The sequence below is a fragment of the Pimephales promelas genome, chromosome 9 (genome assembly GCF_988280905.1).
Source record: "Pimephales promelas chromosome 9, fPimPro1.hap1.1, whole genome shotgun sequence".
Classification (NCBI taxonomy): domain Eukaryota; kingdom Metazoa; phylum Chordata; class Actinopteri; order Cypriniformes; family Leuciscidae; genus Pimephales; species Pimephales promelas.
The window spans coordinates 26,464,644-26,485,933 of record NC_142777.1 but is presented as its reverse complement, the minus strand read 5'-3'; the positions used below and the strand labels follow the sequence as shown (position 1 = coordinate 26,485,933).

General features: G+C 36.0%; 1 protein-coding gene across 6 annotated transcripts in view; it reads right to left on the bottom strand.

Annotated features, from left to right (window-relative positions):
• diaph2 (diaphanous related formin 2) overlaps nucleotides 1-21,290 on the bottom strand; it is a 453,020-nt gene that overhangs the window by 415,946 nt on the left and 15,784 nt on the right. For 5 of the 6 annotated variants that reach the window (XM_039655194.2, XM_039655195.2, XM_089134932.1 and 2 more), the window contains exons 3-4: nucleotides 7,495-7,527; nucleotides 5,541-5,717 (exon numbers count right to left, since the gene is read on the bottom strand). In XM_039655194.2, the coding sequence (XP_039511128.2) occupies nucleotides 5,541-5,717; nucleotides 7,495-7,527 (210 nt within the window). The remainder of the gene's footprint in view (nucleotides 1-5,540; nucleotides 5,718-7,494; nucleotides 7,528-21,290) is intronic. The other variant, XM_089134931.1, reaches the window with a different exon arrangement.

The following is a 21,290-nucleotide window of genomic DNA, read 5'->3' as shown; positions in this document are numbered from 1 at the left end:
CTTGTAGTTTTTTACCAAATTCTTAAAACCACATGCATTGAATTAGTGATAAAGTGAAGGACATCTTTCCAAAGAGGAACATTTCAACGGTTTTAAATCAAACCACTGTCTTTCTCCTTTCCCCTCACGTAAAACAAGGCCTTTAATGAATCAGTGAGCCCTGTTGATGTGGCATCTTAATTGGCTCCTTAATCCAGTTCCCGCTCTACAGCATGATTTACCCATCAGGATTAATTATGTCCTCAAAGCTTGGAATTATTAAATCAAAGGCCAGGGTTGACATAACTGAATCATTTTACGGAAGCAGTCAGATCCACTAATGCAAATGTATAATAAATAAGTACCTTTTTTCCTCTTCAGCAACAATGTGAGACCAGTTTCATTCATACTCTTTAACTTGAAGCTCTATTAAGCTCAGTGCTCGGGAAACTTCATAGGAACAGTGCAGTGACCAATACAAACCATTAAAAAAAAAAAAAAAAAAAAAACAGTGTGCACAGAACGCGAGTCTAATCAACCAAGGGCACCTAGAAGGGGTTCCAGGAAATGGAAATCAGTATATTTGTCTCTTACTTTAAATTGTTGTGGAGAGTGGCCAAGTTTCCTAGAGGAACAAAGGCGTAATTTTTCATGTTTGATCTTAGTCAATTGGGTTATTTTGCAGTGGGATTCTGAGGATTTCTCCAAAATCGAAGCAATCCGCTTATGAATGTAAGGACAACCGGAAGAACACTTATTAGTTAAAGTGCCATACATCAAAATAAACCAAATGTCCAAAGATCCAGAGAAGTTCAAAGAGAAGCTATTTCTCCTTCAATCTGTAAGAAAGGAAATAGGATTGACACATCTGGTCACATAGCAAGTACACGCAACAGAAGGCAAAAGTACGTTGGACGTCCCCCAAGACTACTAGACATTGAAGAAGAATGGAGAAATAGCATCTGACTGAGTTGACATTACATCCTCCCTCTCCAAACTCTACTCAGATGCTGAGTAGTTAGGGAGGGTGATTGCATCTGCAGGCGTAACGATCTGACCTCATCAATCCCAGAGTCCTTCTTCGGACTAGGTGCCTTTCTCTCTGTCTTAATGTTAATGGCGCCGGAGGAATAGCAGTGGTTGACTGAATGATGATGCAGACCGGAGGAGCTGGCATGTCACATCCTGCCAGTACTGTTTCTCAGCAGGAGAGGCGCGTTAAGAGCCCTCACCCGTGTCTTAACATGCCGTCACCCGGCTCATGAAAGGATTTACCGCTGTGCATTTTTATCAGGCCTTGGGTCCAGCTGCGTGTATGCACGCACAATAGCAAGGAAGGGCAACAGTGGTTGTATCTCTCTCGTTGTGCACACATTAAGGCGAGCATATCATATGCTTATTGCCATGGCCACTAACCCTGTTCATCAAAGGGATGGGGCTTTAATTTGTCGAAGAGCTCCTCTGTTTACAAGAGCCCTTTGATGACCGACCACATTAGTGTGCCCTTATTTTTCTTACACGAGCCATGCACTGCACTGCAATCTCAGAGATCTGCCCACCGGCATTAAGGTGTGTGTGAGGGGGGAGAGTGCATTTGGTCAATACTTTCAAGTTTATATATTGAAGTACAACCTCAAATTTAGCCTGAACACTGATGATGTGAATCGATATCTGTGTGTGCCTTGAGTGTGAAGGAGGAAAACGTGAGTATGAAAGATCACCCAGAGTTTCATATATTAGATTGGATGTCCTTTTGTCTTGTGGCTCATGAATGTTTCCAATATGGAAACCAACAGACCAGCTGATCTATAATCTCAATGACAATGGCAGCAAAGCATTTTTCCCTCAATTGCTTCGTTATGATTATTATCCCTCCGATACAAAAAGCCAATTCAATTCTGTGCAACATGTTTTAGGCCTGTACTCCTGCCTGGCTTGTCAAGCAGCAAATTGAAGCCTAGGTTTAATGTTCTGCTAAATGGAGAACAAAAACAGCAATTGAGAGGTCGTGTGAGTGACAGGCTGTTACAAAAGCAATGAGGAAATATAGAGGGTCAAGAGTCTCGGTCGGGTGAAAGATTGGCGCAAACATTGGAAACAAATGAAAAATTCAAACTGATTATAGCCCACCATGAAAGAGAAAGCAAGCCGATTACAGTCAATGTGCTGCATGACTCAGTTCTACATATAGCCACAAGGTCACTTCCACAATAATTGAAAAAATAACGCTCTAAGAAAGACACCCTATCCTCCTATGAGTGAATTAAGAGTGAATGCAAAATTGGACAGTTGGGGACGCTGTTCAGCTATATGTTCTGCTGACTGCTGTCACATTAAAATAATTGTACTCCATCTGCAAGTCCACAAATTGATTCCCGACCACAATTCAGATAAAAAATACCATGTTTAATGTCAAATATGTTTTGCCCAAAGAAACAATAGAGCCCATGTCTGATGTCTGTCTGAAGTACAGCCTGATGCAATGTGTCAAAATGCCCAATATTTTATTTGAAAGCTACAGCATTTGAAAGCTACATTTTTATTATTAAAAAATACTTTAATTAAAAAAGAATGTTAATTTTATTTCCGTTCCACAAAAAAATGAAAAAAACTACAGTATACATGTGTGTTCAAAAGTTTAGAATTTTTTTTTTTTTTACATTTAAAAGTTTTACTCAGCGTTTGACGCAATAGATTAAGTGGCAAAAAATCTATTTCAAATAAAAGCTGTTCTTTTAAACTTTCTATTCATCAAAGGAATCCTGAAAAAAATTATTATGGTTTCAAAAAAAAAACATTAAGCTGCACAAGTGTTTTCAATTAATAATTGATAATAAGAAGAAAATGTTACTCGAGCTTTGAAGCTTTGCCATAACAGGAACAGTTTACATTTTAATTTGTAATAGTATTCCACAATATTACTGTTTTTATTATATTTTTGACCAAAATAAATCCAGCCTTGTTAAGTATAGACCATTTTGCAAGATGTAAACAGCACTTGTCCAGAAACACGTCCTGTTTCAGTTTGTAAATGGTTTCTTCATTTCAAATGTAAAGAAAACATCTTAAAGATGTGTGTTTAACTTTTTTGATTCAGTTTTATATGTTCTGTTGGTTGTATTTTATTCCAACGTTTATGTAGTGTTAAAAAACTGAATCAGGAAGTGCTTCTGGACCAGTGTTGTTTACATCTCGCAAAATGGTCTATTAAAGACTTCTTCCCAAAAAAAATATACAACTAACCCCAAAATTTGAATGGTATCGTACGGAAGTTTATTTTTTGTTATATTCACCATTACTAAATGTTTTCAAAAAAAGAGTCACATCATCAATGACCAAAATCAGAAAACCATACTATACCAAGTACCTATAATTTAACTTTGATTGTCTCTGTTATACCAACTAGAAAGCAAAAACAACAATGGAATGGCACTGCAAGCATTACACAGAACAAAACTGAGCTGTTGATCATCACAAACATTAAGCAGTCCCTTTCCCCACATAAATGCAGCCTCTTTTGAAAAATCAAAGAAATTTAGAGGTGGGGAGTCCAGTAATCCTTTGTCTTTAAAGCAAGTACAGGTCAATTATCAATGTGGTGTCTACCTAACAAGGTGTACAATTCACTGTCGAGCCTAGAAGACAGTTTAGAGTGCATAAAATGAGCACTGAAAAGCAGTTCTGCTTTTAGAGTTTCCCATCTACAATAAATCCACAGAAACAGTCAAAGAATAAGAAAGCATCAAAGACAGAATCTGCTGTGACAGGCACAGTTTGGGGAGAGCTCCAACCCCAAAAAACCTAATACAACGCATTCATTTTTCTTGTCTGGGAAATAATCCTTCCATTGTTCTTCAGCCAGATTTTGTTATTTGACTTGTCTTGGCCAAAACAATAGCAAGTTCAATTGAGGGCTATGTGTGCAGAAGCCCTTTCAGTTTTGGGGTTTTGGTGACTTGGGACTGTGTGAGTGTACAAATAAACCGAGCAGGAACTTCACAGATGGGTGAAGACTGCATTCAGCCCTTACCATGACTTAAATAAAACTGTTTAGACAATAATACACTGTTTTCCCCCATCCGTAACAGTAGCTTGTTCTATCCTATGTAGCAGATGCTCTATTGACAGCTGTCAACATATCACACTTCATGACAGAATTAGGAAGAAGAGTCATGCATACAAAAGCATGGTAGCTAATGTATATTCTCTCCCAGAGGGCAAAATGAACAAGTGTCAAGACATGCCAACGCTCAGTTAATGCATCTTGTCGGCAGAGAGCGCAAACCTCTCAAGTCCCATTCTCCACTTGCGATTGACAGCAGAAGAGAGATGAAGAAAGATAAAGTGTCTTTGACGATCCATGAATCGTAAACGTGGCTACTACAGAAACAACTGAGGAAACAATTGGCTACGCTGAGTCGCAACCGATTTTTGATTTCAATTCCAGTTAGGAAACCATTATACCATTAAAATACTTAAAATAATACACTTTAGCACACTTTTAAAAGAAAACTTTTTACAATTAATACAACTGCATGTAAACTAAATTTAGCTAATTGCAATTAATATAAATTTAGAGGTTTTTTTTGAAAAACTTAAAGGCCCACTGAAGAAAATAATCCACATTTTCACAATCTGACTCGGGATGGACCCAATACTAGCCTGGGTTTCCCCATGCTGCCTTTGCGTATCGTGATTTTATTGCTAGGCAGTCTGGATACCATGGACCAGATTTTCGCCTCAGCGAAGGGACCAATCACACAATAGGGAGGAAGCAGCGAGACGATGACAACGTCTATGCGACACACTGAAGGAGTTTGTTTATATCTATGGATCAAACATGGCAGCAGACGCAAAGTTAACTTCCGATGCAGCCTTAGATACATACGCCATCATGTACACATAAATCTCTGACCCATCGTTATCTTCCTCGTCTAATTTCTGTCACTCTACAAAAAAATTAGCTCAATGTTAAAATTGACCAGAGTTCTCCTTTAACTTTAAAAGTAACATTGAATAAAACAATCAAGAATAAACACAATAATTAAGTGTGCTTTAATATGCAAGTCAAAATAAGTGTACTGCAATGCAGTAGGCAAAAGATTAATGAAACATAGTGATTTAAAATGTACTGTGAAGTAAAACTTTAAATTTAGCATTATTACAATGTAGTATTACAAGTGTACGATACCCAAACTGACCCTTTAAGCATGTTAAGAAACCTTTTATTTAATCAATATAATATTGATATTAGTACTGCAGATATTATAATGAATGAAGTGAATGCTTGGACAAAAAATAATTAAAAAAACAACTAAAAAGTTGATTTGAACTACCTACAACCTAGTTTTAAACTTAAGCTAAATCCTTACTATACTCATTTTATGTTGCTGTCAAAGTGTGTAAGTGGTATAATATCAGAGAGAAAACTGGTTTTGATGGCCTAATTGACAGCCTTAACATAAGCTCCACACTCTGATATGCATCATTGATAAAGGGCGTCTGAGGTCCTACAGTGCTTGGGGCACAGTGCAGATCACAAGATGAGAAAACAAACTCACCATCATCTTCTCAAACAAGTCGATGATCTCTTTCTCTGACAGGTTCATGGAGCGCTCGTCGAAAAAAGGTTGGGGCACAGGCAGCTCGGTCTGGTTGGAGATGGGGTCTGTGGGGTGCTGGATAAGAGGCTTCTCCTTCTTCGTGCCTTGCTTTCGAAAACTGGTGATTCTGTCACGCTGGAGAGACAAATAACTAAGTAAATAACTGGTGCATATGTCAGAGATCAAATAAATAAAAAAATAAACAGCAAATATATCTGGCAGTGGAAATGTGTGACCCTGTGAAATCCCTTGAGTGCAGTTTTCTGCCCTCTATTGGTGTACTTCCAATTAAGAAAGAAAGTTTTAGGAGAGGTGTATGGAAGGGAGGGAATACACAAGCTTCCTCCAGGGTTAGTGACATCACCTACCCTAAAATTTGCATGAACCCTGCCCCCGGGAACACGATTTATAGATTATCAAGACAGAATATGCTAAACAATGACTAGAGGATAACTACAAATCAGCTACATAAACTCATCAACAAACCAATCAGAAATGTCCTGTATCATCTATATTTTGTCACTTCTTCTTGAGTCTTGTCACTCTCCATTATTGTCAGGCGCCGGTTTGAACATAAACATTGATATTTTCAGTGCATGTGTAATCATTGTGAAAATGGCATTATACCGGCCCTTTAAAAAAATAAATAAATTATATATATATATATTTAAAAAAATCAGAAAGAATGCATTAAATTGATCAAAAGTGAGTGAGAGTAAAAACATTGTTGTGAAATATTTTTATTTCAAAGAAATTATGTTCTTTTGGATTTTTTATTAAATAAAAAAAGAAATCCTGTAAAAAGTATCATGGTTTCCACAAGACTACAACTGTTTCAACATTGGAAGAGGAGGAGGAGGAGGAGGAGAAAGAGAAGGAAGGAGGAAAAGAATTTCCTGACCACCAAATCAGAATTTTAGAATGATTTCTAAGGGATCACTGAAGACTGGAGTAATGCTGAAAATTCAGCTTTGCTATAACAAATTACATTCAGTAATGTTTTTTTTTTTTTAAATGTTATTACTGTATTGTTGATTTACAAAAACAACATTTGAGTGTAGACTAGCAAATAAATAGCCTTAAAGCTAGTAAACGGACTAAACAAACACAAAACTATCCTTTTGATTTCATAGGGTTCTTTTTTAAGTTAATACAACATTTTTTGGGTAATTATTAGAAAGTTTTAAAACATGGTTCAGGGTTTCATGTTTGACTCACCTGCTTACCTCACCCGTTACTTCACCTTTCCAAACTGTACTTTTTAAAGCACAGGTCTGATATTACCTGTCATCTTTCCACTTGTTCATGTTCACATTACATTCATAACGAATACAAAGACAATGTCACAGACAGCTTTATGGACTACATTAGATGGCAAGACGTGACTATAGTGTGTTTTAGGTTTCTATCTAATTTGACAGAGATGCGAGCGGCTTCTACCAGCGTTCCAGTCATGGGTTACTGGCTCAGAGAGAGTGAAATCAAACCATGCACAAGTCACTGTTAGTCTGTCATTGAAAATATGGAGGGAACATGCATATATGGATGACATCCAAATGAATTAAATAAAAGAATCAAACACACTCTGTTGTAAAATCCAAGTGTTCAAGGAGAGACCAAAGTCAAACTGAAAACAAGGGTCTGGCAAATTATCATAAATAATTACATCAAGTTGCCATGCATCTGCTTGAACTCCAGCTTGCTGATCTGGAGTGAACTTTAGACTGATTGATTATGACAGACCTGATGACAGGGTGATAAAAAAAAAACAGTTTTTCTTTTGCTTTTTTGTCTTTGATCTCTCTCTGTCGATCACTTCACTTTAACAACTCAAGTCATGGCGAAGGTGAGAAAAAGAACAAAAACATAAGAGAAAAAGAATAACACGCAAAAAAAGAAACAGACACCTTACCATGTCATCAGCCAATGTTTTTATGTGTATGTTCTGTTGAAGGGAAGGGACAATAAGTGAGGGCAAATGAAAACACTGCTGTGTGTTTGTGCAAGTGAGAACCCATTAACACATGCATTAAATGACATATTTATGCACAGACACAAAAAAAAAAAATCATCAAGATCATAAGCAAACAACCAACTGCAGGCAGTAATGAGAATTCAAACCCGCTGCTGTACAAGTCTGCATGAGTAACTTAAATAATTAAAACAAACATAAACTAAATGCTGTTACATGTATTGGAGTCTATTCATTTGTATCACAAACAAGTCTGTTTATATGACAGCAGGACTTATGAAAATGAATTATTTTAAATATATCACTTCACATCAACCAGTATTCCAAAAGTAGCAGAAATAAAGCTTTAATGAGCAAGAACTGTAAAGAGACACATTCTGCCCTGTATCACAGCAGAGACAATACAGGAAAAGGAGATTGACAACTCAGACAAAAATAATTAGAGGAAATAGCAAAAGCTTGCCAAGGATCTTTGGTCCTAGTCCATCTACTTTCAGCATGTGTTCTTTCCTTATAGGATGAAAAGTCTGACTGATCGAATGACTGACTACATTTGGATCAATAAAAAAATATATATAAAAAAAAAATCATAAATGATGCAATGCACAATCACTTTTGATTGATAAATTAAACGTTTGATCTTTTTTTGTAATGTGGTACAACCAAATATTTGCAAATATATTTTCCTAATTTTATTTATAAGTGAAATGTTAGTGTATACAGTGACTAACACACTATTATTTTGTTTTGTATTTTACTCATATTCATTGATAATTATATCATTCTAGTATATTTAGCATCCAATTTTACTTTTAAAGAAAGCAAAATAATCATACAAGTATAGCAGTAAATTCATTTAATACAATCACAATAGTTTTCAGCCATTTGTTCACTTTGAACTAATATTTGTTAGATTAAATAAAAAATTTACATGGTTGCACCATCTGATGAATATCAGACAACATTAATAATGACAGGGAATGTGCTGAATGCTGGATTTTTTTTTTAATTACATGTAAAAAATAAAATACAAATAAGAGTGTTTTAGCCAACAGTCTCTCTTGAAGTAAAAGTAGTAAATTGATGAAAAACAGAATAAATTACATTCAGGATGTAGGAACTGGAATGGCCTACAGTGCAATACACTGTAATAGATCGGTATTGAATAAACAGACAAAGTCATGTTTTGCATTGATACAAAATAGGAAGTTGAGTAGTTGACGATTTCACTTTGTAAACCAAATATGCTCCGTTTTCATAAATGTCGCATTTTTGTTGTTTAACCAAAAGTGCAGAGTTAAATAGAAAATAGTAGAGGACCACTGTGGCTTTTCTGGTAAAGATGGTGAACCAAAGTAGACTTGCTGGTTGAGCTAATCCATCAACATTATAGTGACACCAAAACATTGGCACCCCTTGCTGGTTATGAACATCCAAAACCCAACACATGCTGGTCTATGCAGCAGGGAGTGCTTAATCTCACCATGAGTTCTGCTCTTAATGAAGCATCCCATTACATACATCTTTAAACCTGATCAGTCTGACTATATTGACCTCAAACACAATTTAAAAAAAATAATAATTCTCCTCTCCGCCTTCACTCACGGCCCAACAGATGTGCTTTATCTTTTTGGCTACAGCAGAGATAGCCGTTTATGAGATGGAGCACACAGGGAGAGAGATGGGTCTCCATATGCCGTGCTGAGCCGGATGAGTGTTAACGAGCAAGAGCTCTGTGGAGAAGCTGCCATAAAGCAGAACTTCCCGCAGGTTTCCTAACTCTACTGTTAATCTCTCAGCCCCCCGGTCCTGCGTTTACCCAGACATTATAGCACTGCCCCAGGGTTGCAGGCTGTACACAGTTTTTTGCAACAGTTGTGATGGAACGGGAGGTTTGGTGTGAATGGAGGTGTGTCAAGGACTGCAGGGAGTGAATCATCTATTACAAAACACTAACCTTTATTAACAAAGAATGTTTAATGCTTTAAAGGGGTCATAAAGAGTTTGGTTTAAAGCCCAAACCAAACTTGCCAGCAAAGACTTTCATGGAAAGATATTGTTAAAATAATAATGACTGTGTAGGGATTATTGTATTACAGATCCAACAGCCCGAAGTGGCTTCATAGCGTACGGCCCTGTACAACACGGACGTGCATTTGTTATTGAAAGTAATTAAAATCTTAAAATCTAATTAAAAACCATTTAACAACTTTGCATAATTGTGTTTTGACTCTAGGGCTGGTCATTAATATTGCAGCTCGACAACACATCAGACAGTCAACAGGGCCAAATATTGCATTATGATTTAACAACACTCCTGCAGGGCACCAGAACTTTATTAAATTCTTTATCAAAATAAAGCTTTATTCATTACAGAAAACTCCCAAACCCCCACAATAGCGAAATGAATGCAGCCCCCAGCACCTACATAAACAGCGACATAAATTACAGTTGCACAGGCCTAAGTAGTTCTGTAATGTGTTGACCTAAGTAAACTCTTAAGTTAGCTAATTGGAAACACTCGAGAGGAGAGAACTGCCTCGTTTTGGATCGAGAGCACTAAATATAAGGATTACTTGTTGACAGAAGAAATGCAAATGGTGCTATTACGTGTTCTTCCACTAGGTGGCAGACACCAATCAAAACATAGCCTACGCTGGGTAAATCAATGTTTTACAAAAGCAAATAAGAGCCATTGAATGGACTTTGAAACATGTCCAAAAAGTTAAGTAGTTTCTAGCTAGCACCATCTGCTTTATTGGCCATTCTTACATTGGGAAAACAACCAGAGGACGAGGATAGTAACAAAAAGCCGTTGCAAATGCTTTCTGGGAAATCGGGTTATTTTAATTGGTCTTAATTGTACTCAAACAATGGATCGCTTGAAACTAACCGCTCTTGGCAATTTGCAGTCACTTTGTCTCAAGAAAATAGCATTCGCTGGCCAACAGCAGGTCGTCTCGTTCACACTGTTCACACGCAGGGATGTTTTAATTAAATATAGAGCTGGAAAGCGTGCGTCAAACCCTCTAATAGACGTTACACAACTATCAGGATAGAATTCACAAAACTAGAAACGAGGTATTAAAAAGAATGGGTAACTAACTGGTCATAAGCCTTGGTGATGCAGATAATCCTGCAGTACAGTAAAGCCCAGAAAATTCTTGATTAAATATCATTACTGTTGTTGTACTGAGTGCTCACAAAAGCTTTGACCAAACCCTGCAAGAATCAACACTGATTGTTGGTTGTATTTACCCAGAGAGTGAGACCACAGGCCAACAGGATGCCAAACAATAGCCTGATAGGAAGAGAGACAATTGTAATAGGACAAAGGGGTGGTTATGATACACAAATAACGTTGAATAGTTTTGTAAATAAATGCATAATGATTTATGGATTGGTGACTATTTAAAAACAACATATGAACTTATCCCCAAACTACACCAATCAACCTGTTGAAAGCACTGTCACATCTATCCCTGATGAAATAGTTGAATTCATTTCAAATTAAATATGCCATCTGACTATTATAAATGCAAAATTGAATTATTTACTAACCCTTATTGACAAACATCAAGACCCTAAAATGTATTCATGAATGCATGTGAATGATCACAAAATTCAAGATATGGGGGTTAGAAAATGTATATATTTATATCATTTTATGTAGTTCATCAATATCATACGAAGAGTGCCATTTCAGTTTTTCTCCTCCAAAAATCTGCATGATTAAAATGTGATATTAAGTTACTACAAGAGTTTAATAAAAAATAATTTAATAACAACTATAAAATGTTGCAGAATAATATAATATATGAAGGAATAATAGCCTAAAAAGGGTTCTTTCTTGTCATTATAGAACCTTTTTTAGCATAAAAGGTTCTTCAGAGTTGAGTAAAGAACCCCAATAAACCCGTAAACAAGAGTGTACCTGTGATCTGCACAACATGTGGCTTTCAGAGTTCCCAGCTGATAGTTTTTAAATTTGTATCATTTGATATTGGATATATTAGCAAATCTCAAAATAATTTTGCATAATTTAATTTTACTTGTAGGATTTAAAACTATTGTTTTTTTTTATTATTTGGAAAAAATAAGTATAAATTATAATATACAATCTATTAAAAAATTTGGTCATTGGCTTATTGACACCTGCACCCCCAACATTGTATAATACACAATTTGTATAATACACTTGTATAATACACAGGCTTACTACTTCCATACACCTTGAAAAAGGGGCTTTCAAGTTCGAAGCTGTATTCAGCCATTTACATTAGATGCACAACTAAGACTGGTGTGTACTACTAATGTGTAATATCCCTCTACTGAGAGCTCACTTAAGTGAAAATGGCCAAGGAAACAACTGTAATTCAATCCCTCTTGATTTAAACAATGAAATTAACATGCTGAAATGCACATTCAGCCATGATGTTATCTGCAACTCATATCAAACTGACAAACGGCCATCAATTTCACATAGGAAAACAGCACAACACATAGTTTGCAGAAGCTGGCGCTGCAATAGCCCTGCTGGAGAATCTGATGCCAGATGTGCTTGTTTGCAATTTTTGCAGGGATTCTGTAGCAGGCCTCATATATCTGTGCAACTGTAAAGTACATCATAATTTTTGCAATGAGGCAAAGTGGGAACGTTCAGAAGGGGTGGCCGACTCTTTGACTTCATTTTCAATCCATGGCTTATCTGAGGATAGCCAGATAACGCAGGGCCTGCAGATGTAATCTGTCTAATGATATACAGACTTAAGCTCTTTCCGGTGTTTGGCATTCTGTGGTTCTCCCCCAAACAGAGAGTGACCCTGTGTCAACTCGCTCTTTCACTTCAGGAGAAGAAACGGTGATGTCATCTGTGGTGGTGTTCAACTCAAATACATGTGAAATATTTTTTTGCACTCAGCCACCCTCAAAAGTCACTTTCACTTTTTTGGTTTCCTCCCCATTTTCCCTCAACCTTTGTCCATGTCTTTCTATCCTATATCTCAGGCTTGACAATTTACTTCCCCATAGAATGCAGTCCAGTTATTCAAATCCAGTTTAATCAAATCAGACCATAATCATACAGTGAATGACTCAGTTATAAACTGATCACACTGGTCAGAGATTAGAAAACAATCATAACCAATTATTCATTGAGTTTCTATGGATGCTAATAGCATGCATCCATAGTCAAGACAAGTTTTAGCTCTACACTCATACACTGTCTGTCAGGCAAAAGTTTGAACACATTGGGACTGAATTATTTTCTCAAGATCTAAAAAATCTTGAGATATAAAAGTTTAAAAAATTATTTCACTCAAAAACTAAAAGTCAGGTCACTGCAAAACCATGCTTTATTTATTTATTGTTTTGCTTTTTTACTAGGAACACAAATAATGTAGAAGTTTTTGAAGGAATCTTTATGTAGTGTTTTATACAACAATAGTTTATAGAAATCTGTCACTCCATAATGAACAAAACACCATGAAAGTATACAGGCTAAATAGATGTATCTTACTGTACATACAATGATGTCATTGTCAGAGGAAAGATGCTACCAAAACATCATATGGAGCAGCCGGAGCTTCAGTCTCAGTTTCACCGTTAAGACAGGCTGTGTTCGAAATAGCCACCTACATCCTCATTTATTTACTATTGCCAACATTACTCCACTATAGTCCACTTGAAGGAGTGAATGAAAAGGAGTAATTTCTGACACTAAGTGCGCCGGAAAGGCTGCCAGCCACTTTTGCAAAGTTTGTGCCTGCTGTTTAATAACCATTTAAAACATAGCAAACTGGCAGTTCCAGCAGTAAGTTAAAAAATATTTATCTTGAACTCATGGAAACTAGCATGTTTAAAACTTAAAAATTTTAATTATCAAGTAAAAAGCAATTTATACCTGTATGATATTACACTGTAGCCACATTAGACCAGCGGTTTGGAAAGTGGATGGCTGGATGGATGGATGAATGGTTCAGCTGTGGGCGATATCCTCTGGCGAGAAGATTTTATAATATTATGTAGGGGTGTCACGATTCTCCAAATCCTCGATTCGATTAAGTTATCGATTCTAAGGTCACGATTCGATTCGATTCTCGATTTTAAAAAAAAAAATGTAAAGCGCAGATTGCTATGCAATTTTTAGACTACACATTTATGCATTATGCAATATAAATTTGTTCACAATGTACACTACACCATTGCCAAATTTAAAATATAACAAAAACAAGTAACATAACTTAATAGTATAACATTTAAAGCCCCTGAAATGACTAGAAAAAAAGTTTAGTTAATTTTGATGAACGAGATTGAACAATAGAGTCAGTAAAACGATCCGAACTTTCCATCACGGACGCGACATGGGGCGTGGCAGTATCGACGATACCATTTTTTATTTCGATTTCAATACCATTGAATTAAATTCAATCGATTTCGATTTAATATCGAAATCGTGACACCCCTAATATTATGGGTATTCTCCAGCCCTTACATCACTTGTACACTCATTATTGCAGTCCACTGTGGGATTGAATGAGTGCACTCTATAATGTCCACTATGGTTTAAGACATCACTCCAAATGAATGTCCCTTCAAATAGTGCCCCATTTGAAGGTATATAGGGGGTGATTTCCGATCACAGACTTGGGGTGGGCGAAATACTGATAGACACGATTAAACCGGTAGAAATCTGTCAACTGATAGAGATTTTGGACTATAAGGTTACGCTCAAGTGAAGTTGCATAGTCACACAGTCATGGAAGCTTACCGTTGCATTTGATTTTAAGTATTTGTGGTTTAAAAACAAGTGATTTTAAACCGTTGAAGCAAAGTAAGTAGCGAAAGACAACTCATTTCGCAATATATGCACATACTGCTGTCAGAGAAATGTTTCTCAGCACCATTAAGAAACTCAGCGCTGAGTTTCTGCTGTAACTTGTGGCTTGAGCCGAGTTTTAATTTAGAAATGTGCAGAGTGACTAAAGCTGAAAAGACTCTAGAGATGGTGAATGATAACTTTGCTGCTAAAACAAAGACGTTATTATATGCCAAGCTGTCCTTTCACCACATCACACGATCAACCCAAGGTCACTCTTTGTGTCACAAGAACTTGTCAACAACTGTTGTGCAAATCACTAACTTATTGCAAAGGATCTAGTACAATGAACCTTTTGAATCAAGCAACACATTTTATGAGAGACACTGACATTTTAGCCTCAAGCACACATGATGACAAATGGGGGTGGAGGGGATAATTAAAAGATAAAAAAAAAAAAATCACTGCTTTGGGAAGTCCACACAATAACAACAAAATCTACCATTAACCTAGGGCAAGTGCAGTTAGATGAATGCACAAATAATTACACGTGGGATGAAGGTAGTAATATTCTGTGTTAATAAAATACCATTAAATGAACAATAATCATTTTAGTCAACTGTAAATTATTGACAGAAAACAGCAAGTTAAACAGATGTATTTGATCTTTCCTCTTGACCAAAAAGAGGGAGCTTGAGCTCAGTTAGCTAAAGGACTTGCTTCCTTCAACATTCAAACACCATTTCTTGTGCTATTCCAGAATTTAGAGTCAAAATTAAACAATCCCCACAAACCATTTTGATTCCATAAACTGATTTCCAAGGAAATCAAGATATTCAAAGGGGAAAAATAATAAATAAATGTAATACATGACCAGGGCTCCAAACCAGTTCAAGCAACAAAAACAAAAATGTAAACGGATAGAATTTTTATCAATAATTTCAAGTTTAATCAAATTTAACAGGAACAAGTTTAATCGTTCTGAACAGAAATGCTCATTTTAAAATGACCTTTAATAACACCGGTTAATGTTATTTTATCATTCTGTTTAATATTTTAATTTAGCAGTCAGCCAATCATGAATTCATATTGTACGAGCTATGCATTGCAAATGTGACGTTGATGCATCCAACATGAGTGAAATTCCCACGCTGCAGCTGTCAAGTCATAATAAATGAGTCGCTGACATTTGCTTTTGGATCTCATGAGTTTTTCCAAAGATATGTCATCAACCCTTAAAAAATTATGAAAATGAATGACAGGTTATATCCTGTGTGTGAAACCAGATCCAGCGAAAATGGCAAGCTAATTTTGAAACGCTAATCGGGGTGAAATTAAACACCATGTTGTCAAAGTTAGAATAGTGGCACTTGCATGCCATCATTATATTGTTAACATTTTCCCAAAATCAAGCTCAAATGGATTTACGAGGTTTTTCACCATCGAGTTTAGGAGATTTGTGTTTTGTCAGTCATTAAAGGCCGTATTGCAGGTTAACCACCACTGTCGATTAATGGGTGCATAAATCACTCAAGATATGTATATCATGGCTCGGTCGCAGATTACATGTCAGCGCCGCGCAAACTCTGTAACACAGCGCCATTTCGTCCCACTTTCGGTGTGTTTGGCTTCCCATACTTATGTGTGTTTGTTTGTCAGAGCCTGCAGTTGCTGTGTGACACGCGTTCACGGCGGGAATATGGTGACCGTGACGAGCTAGATGCGCTCCGAGAAAAAGCCGTTAACATTGAGTCCCTATTCTACTATTCCCTATTTGACTTTTACGAATTTCGAATGACGAGCACCTAAATGTAGGCTCATACAGACGTATTTCACAAGCATCCATCACCAAGCGCAAATCATTGACAGTGAATGAAACGAAGCGAACTCACAGGCCATATATGTGACAAGTGTAAACTAATGGTGTAAACATAATCATCATATATGACGCCACAGGTTTTTATAAAGAACTTGGCCTAAGCAATTTATATTCACAATACTTACTATAATATAATTTATACTATTTTATTGCAAGTTGTATTAGTTGTTTGAAGAGTAAAATGCAAGTTTACCACCGGAAAGTCAGTCGGACTAAAAGGAAAAAAATAAATAAATAATTGGGTTAGTCATAAATTGACAGGGTCGGTTGGGTTACGGCAAACAATAATATTTTTAAGAATGGCCTCACCATTGTCAATCTACCTACTATATATTTATATATTTCTGTAGCAATTCAGCATTATGTTTTCTTAAACTTGCAGGTTACAAAGTGTATTTTGTAAAAAAAAAAAAAAAAACTTAGTTTTTCCTTTCATTTAATATGACCAAATTTGGCCAAATATTTGTGTTATTTAAGATAAAGTGTTTTTCACAGGATGTGTTGGCTTGCTATTCGAGGGCAAATACCAGCCTGACACTCTTCTCAGCTCCTCAAAGACATAAAATATTAGCCTTTACAAACATTGTTTGTTTTTTTATCATGAAAATCGATCCATTAAATAGCATGCAACAGTTAATCATTTATAGTATAACCAAGAAAATGCGTTAACAAAATTAATAGTCAAACTTGTTTTCATGTTAACTTAAAGATGAACGCTTTAAACCCAAACAGACTAATTGTATACCAAGAACTGGTTGTTTTTCTGTTTACTATACCCAACCCATCTTATTTTAGTTCACAACCATCACTGAGGAATATTCTGAACGCTTCTGCCCTTGACTTCATGAACAGGCCCTTTTTTATCAATTCATCTGCCCAAACAAAGCTGCACTGTTCTCAACTCATTTGAAAGAAGAACATGCTAGCATCTAAAAAAAAATATTTAAAAATGATATTTAGCATAAAAATGATATTATAAACCAGAACCCAATTTCCAGGTAATTTGTCTATGTACAGCACAATGCAGGAATGACTGATGACTTCAGGGGCCCTCATGTAACAACCCATTCCAAGAGCTCTATTGCCTTAACATTGGAAAAAAATCTTTGGTGTGTTGGTTATTTCAGGAAAACTGAGCCAATCTTTATCTTTCCCTGAAACATGTTGGTGTGAACAGCTTTCCTTGGACAGTCATCCCATGTGATTGATTTAAGACTGAGAGCCCCCAAAGAAATGACAATATTAAGTATTCTGTACTCCAATTAAACTGATAGGGCCACCTCATGTTGTGTGACAATGTGGGCATTATGAAGACAGTGTTGGAAACTTGCCATAAACATCTGTTTGAAAGAGTGATGTCAGAATCATCCCCCAGTGTAACTAAAGCACTTCCCTTCTTCACTTCCTGTGAGCAGTGAGACACCCAACATGTGTTCCATTTCCTGTAGGTTCTCTATTTCTCTGATATACCCCATGAGTTTGTCTGCAGCTGGCCACTTTAAACTCAAAGAAGGGGTCTCTGAGTTTAAAATGCCCAGCTACAGACAAACATTTATTTCAAAAGTGAGACCACATTGAAAATTGTGGGATTCTAATTTAAACCTGTAAGATTATATATTTATTTATTTATTTTTAATAAATTAAACATGTTGACTTGACTGATTGAAATAAAATAAGTTTATGTCCCAAAAAAAAAGAATGAAATAAATCTTAATAAAAAAACAACTAATAAAATGACAAAAGCAATAAAGCAACTGAAAATATAGCCAATTCAAAATATAAATAAAAACTATAATAATATACAAAATATAATAAATAATACTTTTACAAAAGTTATGGTGTAATTAAATTAGAAAAAAATAATAAAATGCGTAAATAAAAATAAAATAAAAAATAGAATAATTTTCTCAGACATTAAAAGCATGGTCTCAGACTTTCGAACCCCAATGTATGTGATTGTAATGTACAATGCTAAGTTTCAAAAGAGGGATCAGACTTACAAACAAACAAAACCAAAATGTATTGTTCTATGTGGTTGATAATATTAAACTGATGTTCCAGCCACAATGTTTATGTTTGACACAGCGAATGCTGTGCCCCTATTTATCTCAAGACCGTTCATATAAGCCACAAAAGCAAATCTACATATTCTCACTTATACTCACTTACAGTAAGCTGACTTATGCTTAACTGCATGAGACAGCATTTAAAGGTACTATATGTATTTTTCAGTGGCCTCTATCTGTGATGTTTCAGACTGAAACCATTTTTTACAAAAGCTCATGCTCTTGTACGTGCTCGAACACAAGAGCAAACACTCATGGTACACGGCCAAACTGAGACTTTCAACACGCCGGAGAAAGCATCAAAAAGTACACTCCCACTGCAACGTTACAATAATAGGCTACTTTTATCAGCTTGACGTTGAATTAATGCTCCATGCTCGTACCATGATAACGTTACATTTGTGGTGTTATCTAGCATAAGGCATTTCACTAACTATTCGTATATCTTTCACAATCAGCAATGTCAACATAAATTAATGTATAATATGATAACAAAACGGCTACTGAACTATACTGAACAATTTCAGTGTAACAGTAAGATCGTAGGAAGTAACATTACTGTACTGAACATGTCTGTAAATGTGTATTATAAACAATATGAGAGTAGTGGGATGAGTGACGTTAGACAGTCGATCTAGTACATAAAATAAAAGTTACACCCTATAGCACCTACTTTTTGTAATCCTGGAACAGTCTTTTGTATTCATTCCATGTCTCATATATGTTGTAGTTTACCTTGCTATTTCATTACAGTTTACCATTACTTCAGCATATCTGAAAACTTGTACCTAATCACAATAAAAATAGCGAAGGTCTCTCCATAATTCAAACGCTCTGCTGTTGTTGACATGTCCGATTCGCGGCTCCTAATTTCCGAACTAATGACTCCTTTTGAGCCGATTCACTTTAATGAATGGTTAAATTTACAACTGATCTGTCCAACACTGAACTCAAGATCCATAAATCGGAAACACTTTACATTTCCATTTATTAAAGTCTAGTTAACTACATTTGTTAACATTCTATTAATATTAGTTTCTATGCGGATTCCATGACAAAACCACCCAAGTCAATCTAGAATGATTCATTCTTTCCAAAAAGAGCTATTGAACTCGTCTGGTGAAACCGTTTTTATATTGTAAAAAATAAATAAATAAAATAAATATTGCAATATCATTTTTTACCAATAACGTGCAGCCCTAATCCTCGCTATTTGTTTTACAGAGATATTAACATCGGTATCGGTTTTGGCAATAACAGTAATATAAATATTGGTTATCGGTATAGGCCACAATTTTTACATTGGTACATCACTACAAAATATATAATAATACAACAGGAATATCTGTATAAATTATATGGAAATATAATATTAGAGTAGCAGTAACAACAGTGCTTAAAAATAAACATAAGAGTTTGACAGCATGGGAATAAAAGTGCCCAAGTTCCAAGATATACAGTATTGTTTGTTTAGAGACGTACAGCTTGTGATTCATTACAATCATTGATGATGAATTTAAAAAAACCTTGACGAGTCACTGGCAAACAAACACTAGTCAATATTTTTAACTTATCCTGGGAGAACAGGCTGGCCAAAAACCTTCAAAGTCCCAACAGAGAATGGTTACATTTGTTCAAGGAAAACTAAAAACCGCTGCGTGCCTCAGATAAGTTTTTTCTCACGAGAAAAAAGCTAAGGTTATTTGAACAACGTGTACTTCTACAGCACATCCAAGCTGATTTGGAGTCAAATCCACCCAATTGCAGTGCACCACTGATTTTTACACATCTTTGTGTGAACAAAACAGCAGTTCTGAGGAATGATTAAAGTCTGTTTCCCACAATTATCTGCCCATAATTGTGTTTGAAACAATTATCTGTCCATTCACACCTCTGTTTTGAATAATGATAAAACACAGGTAGATAATATAAGTTTTCAGGGTCACTGGCTTTCACAACAAACACAGTATGTCACTTACAACACGACTATGAGGACATGCTGTACAAATCGTCTGCACTAATCTGTGCTCTGTTATGGTATGTTACATAACAGCATCCAGGCTTATATTCTATTTTAGGAGTTTCATTCATTTGCTATGGAATCTAATGGAGGTAAACTTCCATTCAGTCTGTACTCCAGAATGCCTTTTGAGGAAAAGCACAGGCTAGAATTCCACTTCCATGACTTCATAAGACTCAGTTAGAAGACAAGTGAGGAATTCATTCCATAATGCAAAACCTGCGTTCTTTCACACTGAAAGTCCAGTGCATAAAAAGAACTGCCTAACAAAATAAACTTTGGCATGTCTACATCGCAATAGAAAACTGAAAAGTTCCAAAAACTAGGGATGTCCCAAATCCCGATACCACTTTTTCACTTGCGATACCGATACTAATGCCGAAGCTTTGGCTATTTGCTGATACCGATATCAATCCGATAACTAATACTGATAAAATATATGAAAGCACTACAACAGTTGATTATGGAAGACTACTACCCTGTATTCAAATGCTACAAAATTCAGGTAGGCTACCAGTACTTAAAGCTACCAACAGGTTTTAAGTTAATCATTAACAAGCTTTAAAATTACCAATTGATCCATGTACTTTTGCATCCGTTCGTTTTTCCTTTTTTAACAAGTAAAACGAAAAATGAACGGTTATATTTTTAAAATGCAAAGTTGAACACTAATTTCTATCTCTCTCTATCTTTCTTCTATCCACGGATCTGGTAGCCGGATAACAGTTGATAAAGTTAACTTTTTGAAATACCTTTCTCTGTCTGTGTTGCTTAATCCGCTCGCGTAGCTTAACACACTGCTGATTCTTACCGTACTTCCGTTGCCAATATGCGCACGCATACGTAGCCACGTCATCATTGTGTACAAACAGTAAAAGGGTCTACTTTTCGCAAATCTTGTGAGCGTGCGAACCCAAACACTGTGACCTCGCGGCAAATGTTTTGTTTTTGTTT